We start from the raw sequence: 10,944 nt of genomic DNA on the forward strand, positions 1-10,944 counted from the left end.
ATAAAACCTGGAATACCCTAGGTTCTTCATACAGTTAAGTACATAGGTTTCTTTGAGTATGAGTATGTATATGGGTATTAGAAATCAGAAAAATATATAAAGTTTCAGCTCTTGCTTCATGACAAACTAATTCCAGTGAACACTGAATCACTTTCACAATATCATTTCTGGGAATAACCCTCATATTCAAATCATCACATGTGTTGCTTTTATCTATTAACTCCAAATATTCGCAAAGTTTGTGATGAATGACAAATGGCAAAATAAAGCAGGATTTTAAAAAATTCAACAAAGCTGGTTCATTTAAGGGGTTTAGTGAAGGGGGGTAAGGGTGTTAATACAACATAAAGGATTTAAAGGGACTGTGTGTAGTTTTTAATTTAGAATGTTAATGAATTACCTAAAAACAGCAACGGAATGACCATATTGTTGTCATGTCTATGTAATGTAACATCTATACTCTGCGTTACCCAAACATCTACAAGTTAGCATGAAAACCAACCAGATGGCCCATCTCTGTTGTAATACCACTTTGCACCTTGAGTGGCGCTGTATTGAGTACAATGCAAATAAATGAAACTAAATGATGTTGCGAACCTAATGGTGTGTTCAAAACATTTTGAAAAATCCTACAGAGGTCTACACATAGCCCCTTTAAAGCACCTCTAGAAGACCTGCAGGAGCAGCACAGGATGCCATCTCCTGGGACCTTCCAGAAGCTTCAAGAGGGGGTGAGGTGGGGAGGGGGGGGTGGCTTACGTGTCCTCCCAGATGCGCTGGCGTAGTTCTGGCACACAGGGCAGCACTCGCCCTCGGGGATGGTCACCTTCTCGCAGTTGGTGATCTCCTCACAGCGGATGTCCTCGCACATGACCAGGCCGTTGTCACACACGCACAGCTTACACGGCTCCGGTTTCCAGATCTCATTGTTGGGGTACACCTGGCCATCCTCCGTACAACTCCCTTGGTCATCTGCTTCTAAGAGAATTAAACACAAAGTTAAAGACAAACCCATGCTTGGACATTGATGTCTATTAGTTACATTTAGGGATTTAGTTTTACAATTAGTTTAATCTAGGCCAAACTTTAGAGCATAGATGAAACAAATGATTTGTGATCTTAAGTTATGCTGATATCTGCTTAAAAAAACCTGATGCTTTCTTTACACAACTTAGTGATTCCATATTATGTCACTGGAGAGGGCCAATTCCTAGCTGACCAATGAGCACACACTGAATAGGAAGCGATGTAATCCACTGAGGCCTGTTCAAAACGCTGACAGAGGAGGGCAGTCAAGGGCCAATTTGCTCATGAATGGGCTGATATTATTTTCGGTCATGTAGGCCTATCGGTCATATAGGTGACCTATCCTCTGCTGCTACACTAGTTGCCCCATTAGTGAGCTAGGAGATCCACAGCTGAGAGATGCAGGTGGCTTGGGGACTGTGGGCCCAATCTGGGGTTTCCCTGAAGGCCTTATTTTACCCATATTACTTCCATCACTTTCAGCATTGGTTTGTTCCTTATGAACATAATACTGTAATTGCATGGCTACTGTACACAACCTCTTTTCTGCATCTGTGACATGCAATGCTATGAACCAGGGATGTCAAAGATACGGCCCAGAGGCCAGATCCAGACTTCCAGCAGGTTTCACCCCCCCAAGATGTTTTGAGTAAGAAAGGTAAACTTTGTGAATGAAGGACAGCACTCTCAGTCTGTTTTTAAACCTTGAAAAAGTTTTAAAATAGAACTGAGAGTGCTACCCTTTATTCACAAAGTTTATTTTGACGGATTTAGCACCCAGTTGAGTTTACACTAAGGTGTTGAGCGTGTTAGTCCAATTATTTGGGTAGGAAAGAAAAGTAAAAAAAAAAGATATTCACATTCAGTTGTTTTTGACAATGTGTAATATGCAATACCTCTACTATATGATAAATTGATTATGCCTAGCACTACAAACCATCATCAGGAAGTACATGATATACTCTTTTGATCCCGTGAGGGAAATTTGGTCTCTGCATTTATCCCAATCTGTGAATTAGTGAAACACACTCAGCGCACAGTGAACACACAGTGAGGTGAAGCACACACCAATCCCCCGACGCGGTGAGCTGCCTGCAACAACAGCTGGCTCGGGGAGCAGTGGGGGTTAGGTGCCTTGCTCAAGGGCACTTCAGCCGTGCCTACTGGTCGGGGTTCGAACCGGCAACCCTCCGGTTACAAGTCCGAAGCACTAACCAGTAGGCCACGGCTGCCTAGTGGGTGTAGTAAAGGAGTATATCATCAAACAATAATAAAAATTATAATGACGGCCCCTCACTCCAATAAATCTGGCCCACTGCCTAATATGAGTCTGAAACCCCTGGTATAAACCAAATATTCAAACCCAATTACAATCCGTAATTGAAAATTTCAGAGAACATTTCAGATAATAAGCATACAAACTGACTCAAGATAATTAGCACATGTAGATAATTAGACATTAAGAAGAAAATATATGATCCATTCCCCATTTATTATCCAACATGGAGACTGTAATAGGGCTGGGCGATATATCGATATAAAAAATATATCGATATATTTTAAAATGCGATATGGAATTATACCATATCGCCTATATCGATATATAGTTCAAATTTGCGCCGTGATCCTTGCTCCACGCAAGCCGCTGACCGGAGCTCTCTGCACTGCTCCCCTCTCTGCACTGCTGTGAAACTGCACGCTACTTTTCTCATACAAATATATTTATGTCAGAAAAAAAGATTGGCCTATTTTATTTTGTAGGCTATTTTTATTTAAGATATTTTTTTATTTAAATGTGCACCTTGCGGAGCTTTGATTTTAAAAAAAGGCACTCCAGTTTTATGTTTACATTTTATTGTTATTTGAGTAGTGAGTTTTCAATAAAAACTACTCATATTTGACTGAACATTTCATTTTACAGCTCTAACTTTGCGGAAACAATATCGGATATATATCGTATATCGATATTCAACCTAAATATATCGGGATATGACTTTTGGTCCATATCGCCCAGCCCTAGACTGTAAGCATAACAAACTCAAGCATAAAAAACTCAAAAACTCTAAAAGAAGTTTGGTCAAAACCTCACCATTATCATGGCATAATACTGGCGTCTATATACTGGTATATGGTAGAATGTCAATAGGAAGGTTGCCATCATGCCAAAAATTCAGATTTGCAAATCATTCTTCAAACAGATAATGACATTTTGTTGAGCTAAGGCAAGCAATCATTTATTTGATTAGTTAATGAATGCAATCATTTATTCACTGTTACATGGATAAACCCAAAAGCAAGTAAACAGTAACTGTCTCATTAGCTCTCTGCATCTGAGCAGTTATTGCAGTGCCACATTACACACAGACAGCACAGCAGGAACATCTACATCATCTACAGATCTCAGAGGAGAGAGATATACAGTATTAGACTATAGCAGAGACTTTCTAATGAGGACACACAGCACTCAAAAAATCCTCCATATCCTCCAAAAAATCCATAGAAATGCATGGGGTTAGTTTGTAACGCCAATATGGCCGTTGTCTACACATATCCCACCCCTTCCTCGGCAAAACGTCGACATGTGAATACATTGAGCCATTCATGTGGTGTGTTGTGAAGACATCATGCCAATCGTGTTGTGAACTCGCCACTGGAGCAAGGTTGGTGTTGTGAAGCCTTGCGCACGCGCATTTCTGCCGAATAGGATGCCCGATGAGTGTCCAAAAAGCGCTGCAATATGGCCACCGAGTGGAGGGACTTGCCTAAAAGGACTTTGACTATAGCCTTCTGGTGAAATATATAAAAACTGATGAAGTCTGGTAACATACAACAATGGATGTTAAGTAGGCTATCCATTTTCTCTGACAAGATGACAAGGATTTTCTTTTATTAAACTATGAATACACATAGCCTTCACACATACTGTACACACACCCACACCCACACACACCCACACACACACACACACAAACACAGACACACGCATATACAGGAGATACATAGTTACTAAAGGCCTTGGTAGCGGATGAGGGCTGAGTGGCACCCTTAACAGGATTCACTCTCGGGGTCCCCCTCTGGTTAACAAGCTCAATAATAAACAAATTAAATATGCGTCTTTTGCAACAAAGTATAAACATAACTCTGATATAATATAGAGGGAATGCTACAACAGCAGTGTGTAGCATAGCAGCTCTTTTGCATTTCGATTTCAGATGGGGGGAGGAGGGGGGGCAGTTTCCTTCCCGAAACTAGAAAGTTGCTAGGTCAGCAATCGCTTACTGAGGGCCGCTCAGACAATGGCAGAAGTGCCGTTCATCATGTTATAAGGTTATGTGCCATCAAAATGATTTTGGAAACATTATGTTAAGGTAAAAAAACTGTTAAGGGTGCCTTTAATCCATACATGAAATAATTATGTAAAAATAAAGAATAAAAGAAGTGAACTGAGAAAAAAATAAGAAATAAAAGAAGTGAACTGTGAAAAGGTTTCACACACACACACACACACACACACACACACACACACACACACATAACCACAAATCGCACACACAAACAACCACAAACGTCATACACACACACAAAAATACACATAGCATGCTGCATCTCTAAAAACATTTAACGTTTCATTTCAATCTAATTTAAACGTATCATTGCTGTGTGTTTTGGAGACCAATTCACACCACAATTGACTCTCCCCTGGACAATCTGTGGAAGCGGTGCTCCTGGGTGAAAGCATAGGCCTCTTTTGTTTGTTTGGCGCTTTTGGATCAATTATATTGTGCGTTGGCCACAAACAAGCTGACACAAGATGCATGTAATTCATGGCTTCATAAAAAATACACCCCAAAGAGAAGACAACAATCCAACATTCTCCTCCTCGGGCTCCCACTCTCACAGGGTGTTGCGAGACAGACTTTGCTTGTGGTTAAAAGCTTCTGTTCCAGACCATCATAATCATTTTAGCTGAAACACTCAGTGAGTTTGAATGTGGAAATATTCCCTTAATGGGATTAACCTTATGATGACTACAACTTGTGAGGCATATTTTACGATAGATTGTTATGGCTGTCACCAAATAATACGTGCATAAAACCTTAACTCGCTCACTGTACAAAGTAAATATTGTAGTTAAGACTTGGCAGAGCATATTTCAAATGAATTCCTAACAATTTAGGGGCGCAGACAAATTATACAGTTATGAGCCATGTAAATTTAAGACTATAATTCATAGGATGTCAAACATGGATGACGTTTAAAGACTCTAAAACCACATCAACCATGTCTGATGGTTTAAGTGAGACAAAAACAGGTCATGGGGGTTGCAAGAGAAAACAACTGTCTTTACTGTTCTTTTAACTTCTTTATGTCTGGAAGATAACAGACATAACTCTTTCGTCCTGTGGCTCAATGCAGGTATGGCAATGATTACATACATTAGATAGCTTGAGGGGGTAGTAAAGACTAATTTAACAGAGAGGCAGAAAGTTCTAGAAAATATGACCTTGAGAATGTTTTAAAAACAGGCCCTGGTCATGTGGTAGTCCATGGCATCCATTATGACTTTACAGGCCTTCTGTTGGCCCAGGGATGCAAAACGCCTACCATATAGGATCCGTCCATTTAAACTGGAAGTAAAGAATGATGAAAAGAAAAAGAAAGAAACCCCACAGTCCATACACGATACACGTCCATACACCCCCACAGTCCATACACGATACACGTCCATACACCCCCACAGTCCATACACCCCATACAGTCCATACACCCCCACAGTCCATACACCCCCACAGTCCATACATACACCCAGTCCATACACCCCCACAGTCCATACACCCCCACAGTCCATACACCCCCACAGTCCATACACCCCCACAGTCCATACACCCCCACAGTCCATACACGATACACGTCCATACACCCCCACAGTCCATACACGATACACGTCCATACACCCCCACAGTCCATACACGATACACACAACATACAGTATATACGATATATATATATATATATATAAAATACAGATCACAGCAAAGTCTCAAGGACTAAGCTCTAAAATGGTAGCACCTGCTGCTACAGTCATGATCACATGGAGCTATCTTTTCTTTTTTTTTTTCACAGAGCGCTAAAGGAGCGCAAGTACCAATTTAGTGGGAGAGCACACGTTATTTTAGGGAAACCACAGGAGCCTGTATTATATGTTCCGCTTCGCATTCGCCTGCGGGCAACTTTTATTTCTGACAGCCCGGTCACACCCTCTGTCTACAACCCCTCACACAAAATGTCCTGCTGTATCTACAGAGCATAAAAATATTCCCATTTTCTTTTATAACACACCCATACTAAAGAGAGGATAAATATGAGGCCCGCCATAGGTTTTGAATCTTAATGTGTTATAATATATAACATGCTGGAATTTGGACAATGAAAGTTTAGGATTACTGCAATCTCAGATCTTGCTTTCAAATGAGATGGTCTACAGATAGAGGATGATGCTTTTCTTTTCTACCAGCCACAGTAATTAACTGCACGTGACTCGCTTGGGATTGAAGACACGCCAGATTTTTTTAGACTTCTCTGGACAAGACAATAAGCTGTGATTATATCACGATTACAGTGATTATAATCAAAATTAAGTCAGTTGAAAATCTATTTCCGTAAAACTTTACCTATAAAGATTTTTTTTTTTAAAAATGTAAAAAAAAATGTTTAAATGTCAAATATATTTGACAAACTATCCCAAACAAATTCATATTCTTATGCAAAGACAAACTCAAATGGATTGGATGAAAACCAAAAGTCAGCTAGCCTCTCAGAGCGGTCTTTATGTGGGTACACAAACACAGAGAGGAATGGACAAAAACGTCCCAAAAATAAACCCAGTTTTGGTAGGACATTACACTGGAGGATTCTTGTCCTGGTAGCCACGCTCAGGAAGGTGCAAACATGTAAACACCTCTGCCGGCTTTACGTCCCTTGGCCCCATTTTCTTTGGCCTTGCATTTGTTTACTTCTAGGCGTTATTTTAGTGAGCTACTCTGTCAGACACGAGAGTGTGAGAGGTGCCATACATACAGCATCAGTCAACCTGTGCAGAACAAGCAAGTCAGGGCAAATCAGGGTGGTCGTCGTGATGGAGGTGTGTGTGGGTGTGAGCGGGTAAGGTGGGTGGTAAAAGTATTTAATTAGACCAAACTAATCTGATAACGATGTATGCCGTCTGTGTGTGTGTGTGTGTGTGTGTGTGTGTGTGTGTGAGTATGTGTGTAAGAGGGCAACTATTTAATTACACCAACCTGATCTGAAAACGAGCCCAGTGCAATGAGTGCTGTGTGCTCTGTACTGTGTGTGTTTGTGTGTGTGTGTGTGTGTGTGTGTGTGTGTGTGTGTGTGTGTGTGTGTGTTCACTCTGTTTCATCTGTGGGTGTGCCCTTAGTCTTTTTCCTGGGCAGAACTCCGACCAAAATTGGTGGCCTCGTTCTTCCCGGGTGGATGAAAAACCCAGATGATTTCATACAAGGTCTCTCTGCCACCCTTTATTCTCTGAAAGCCTCATACTGAAATAGGCCATATCGCAGGGCAAGCAGACAGCCTGCCCCAGCCTAGCACGTAAATTCACACTGAGTTGATCACTTCCAAGTCTAAATGGCTTCAAACCAACAAAAAAAAAATACATTATTGTATGGATTTCAAATTATCTACAAATAATAAAAAAAGCTTTATGCATGCCATGAGTCAACTGGAGATGTGTGTGCCATGCCAAGAAACAAGAAAAAACATTAAACTCACATTGCTCAATGTTTACAATGAACTAAAATCTTATCCAGACTGGGATACCTATTACAAGCCTGCTTAGAATAGGGATATTTGTTATCTATATTTAGGCACACAAGGAGAGTGTGGTCCATCTTACAAGTGGGCCTGGTCCAGAGATCATCTGGACTCTATCTGTGGTCTGGAGAAAAATAGATGCTATCATTAAAAAGTAGCCTAAAGCGCCAAGTTAACTTGCAATGAATGGACATTACAGGAGTTAATACAAGACCGGGCCAGACATAGAGGCCCTGATCCCATGCTAATCTGAACATCTGATGAGACAAACACATGTATGGTGCAATCAGTGGACTCCAAAGCCCCATGCAGTCTCGTCTGTCCAGAGGATGTAGGCTAACGGACACGCCAAACATCCTGTATCTGCTCAGAGCACAGGACACTAACAGCTAATACATTTAGCATGTCACAGAGCCAAATGCATGGTAAAAGTATCAGGCTTAGAAAATAAAGTAAATCTAGTAGGCCTAAGTCTAGCAACAAAAGAAATTGATGTTAAATTGCTGATTATTTTTATAACAGAAAAACTAGCCTTCAATGCGCCATGAGAATGTTAGATTGTAGGTTGTGGGTTCATTGGATAGGAAAGCGGCTCAGCACTTACGCACCTGTAACGAAATATTTTCCTCAGGCCTGGCAAAAAGCGCACACCCAATGGGTAAATGTTTATATTATCAGAACTCAGTTGTTTCAATACCGTGCTGTCAATTGGTGTTCGCATGTGGTCTAAATTCCGAAATTAATACATCTGATTAGCATTACCCATTGTATCAAAACGAGAACCTGTGAACTTACATTAAAAAAGGTAGAGAACTTACCAGGTTTGGCATCTTGGCACGTCACAAATAATACCTGCGCCAAGGAAACGGCGAGCCAAAGACAGATCCTGTGGTGCTGTGAAACAGCCATTCTTTCAACAGGACACAGTCGCACTCCTCAGGGGCGCTCCGCGGGGGTGATAGATATCCCAGTCACACCTGCACCATACAGCCTCTAGAGTTTGCCCCTCTCTCCTAGGCGCGATATTGCCAGCCTTTGCCCTGACGGTGCTTGTATGAGGACTCAGCAGCAGTTCAAGTGCAGCGCACGGCACAGAGCGCAACCAGCCAACCTCCCCCGCCTCCCCCCGCAACTTTTTTCCTCTCTGTGACTATAGCATGCTCGAGGCGCCCGCTCACTGGCCGCAGCAAGTCAAAAATAGAAATAGCTGAGGAAAAACATGGCACTTTGCGCTAAATTTAATCTTAAAATATTTTGTAAAAACACCATATTGCTCTGCATTAAAAACAAATTAAACTATTTTAGCAACAAAATAATTCGTGTTATCTTATCAAAATGTCCCTTTTTTGTTTTGTTTTTGCTAACTTGGTCATAAAGTATATAGCTGAAACATTGATATCTGACACACTGCCTGGTCACATGGAGAACTATCATGGCTCTTTTGTTTTACTAACTGGGTGTTGAAAGACTTCAAGTGTCAAGTATCACCCAAAACCCTGAATCTCAGGCCAACATTGGTCAGGTGCCTCTCCCTAACTACCTTGTTTGAGACAGCCCAATGAGCCCATGACCGGGTAAGCGAAGCCTCACTGAAACAGTTACAGCTGCGCCAAAACGGGGTAAAAGCTTTTTGAAGGAAACCTGTTTTCTCTTTTGTACACTGAACATACACAATTGCCAGGTGAAGAGGGTGTTCACTGACTGTGAGGGTCTCACGTGCCTCTTCGCAGTGAAAGTAGGGAAAACAGATGTGCGCAAGGTGATAATAGCTGAAATGGAGGAGATTTATTGCCTGTGTTGCAGTGATCCCTGAAGTAAGCAGAGAGACTACACAAGTGAGGAAAGTCAGGGTATATAAAGAAGGAAATACACAAGACTGGCATGCTATTTGTAAATCCATGCACAGAAGTGTATTCCAAAATTGGCCCACTTTCTCCTCTGAACAAGTATTCTGAAACCATCTAGCATCCAAAAATAATTTATTCTGACAATCTGTGTATGTTATGATCATCAAATACATTTAAAACAACTTCTGTTTGTTGATTACAGAGCCACAGATATAGGTCAAGTTCAACCTCAACAAAGCATAATGATTACTGTGACCCCATTATCACTATTCTGAGGGTACAAGGAGGAAAAATACAGCCACAAGACACAATTGAAACAAATCTTAGGAACCATCCTGTGCTCGTTGACTGTTTTGTGGTGATGTACTAACATTATGAATGTTAAATGATGATCATCACAACCACTAGCCTACATAAAGGCCAATAACTGTACACCAATACTTAAATAGGTTTACATGGGTTATTGTCTATAACTGTGTTTTGTTTCCAATTCTCCAAATAGCTACTAAAAAAATTGATTTCTGATGGCAGTCACCCTCTGAAGTAGTGTACACGGACCACTGTAAAATCTTCAGGAATATGCTATGCAAAGCGCCTTTCATCCACAGTAGGAAGAAATTCCAGTGTTACACTTGATGTGTAGACAACAAAGAGGTGACTGTCAGAACACTGTCCAGGCTTTCACATTTCAGGCCCGTGCCTCTATAGCGACGTCACAGTAGCCACAGTTCCCAGTCTTTGTTTACCTACACCCCTGTCACGGGAAATGTTGGGTAAAACGTGTCACATCCTTTCTCCACCCTGTTTAGACTTCTGTCTAAATGGCAGCCAGGCAGGGTAATTACAGCGGAGCTGACATGACAAGGTTGTTTCTGAGGACTTCACAACCCGTAGTGCAATGGTAGTGTCGGCGTCCCTGCCAGTAACAGGTCCAGTGCTCGTGGGGACTGAAGGTTCGAGTCCAGCCTGAGGTCACTTCCTGAACCCGCTCCCCATCCATCTCTCTCCCTCACTCATATCTTGTCATCTCCTCATTATCCTGTCCAATAAAGACCAGAAATGGGGCAGGCATGACAGAGGAGGACAGCTAGCATTGCTTCGTAAACAACCAATGGCTATCCTGATGGGGATCTGTATTATATGACACTGACAATGACAAAAAAAAAGACCTTGAGAATTGGTTTGGTGTCAGCCAGGCTGGGGCTCAGACCCAATCAGAGGTGGAGTAGGCTTGAGT

At 41.6% G+C, this 10,944-nt stretch overlaps 1 protein-coding gene across 1 annotated transcript in view; it reads right to left on the reverse strand.

Annotated features, from left to right (window-relative positions):
* Positions 1-8,859, reverse strand: part of col5a2b (collagen, type V, alpha 2b) — a 42,581-nt gene extending 33,722 nt beyond the window's left edge. Inside the window, exons 1-2 of the mRNA XM_048235534.1 lie at positions 8,679-8,859; positions 760-978 (exon numbers count right to left, since the gene is read on the reverse strand). Of these exons, the coding sequence (XP_048091491.1) occupies positions 760-978; positions 8,679-8,769 (310 nt within the window). The 5' untranslated portion in view covers positions 8,770-8,859. The remainder of the gene's footprint in view (positions 1-759; positions 979-8,678) is intronic.
* Positions 8,860-10,944: the final 2,085 nt, after the last annotated feature.

Source organism: Alosa alosa, chromosome 23 (assembly GCF_017589495.1).
Source record: "Alosa alosa isolate M-15738 ecotype Scorff River chromosome 23, AALO_Geno_1.1, whole genome shotgun sequence".
NCBI classification, from domain to species: Eukaryota; Metazoa; Chordata; class Actinopteri; order Clupeiformes; family Clupeidae; genus Alosa; species Alosa alosa.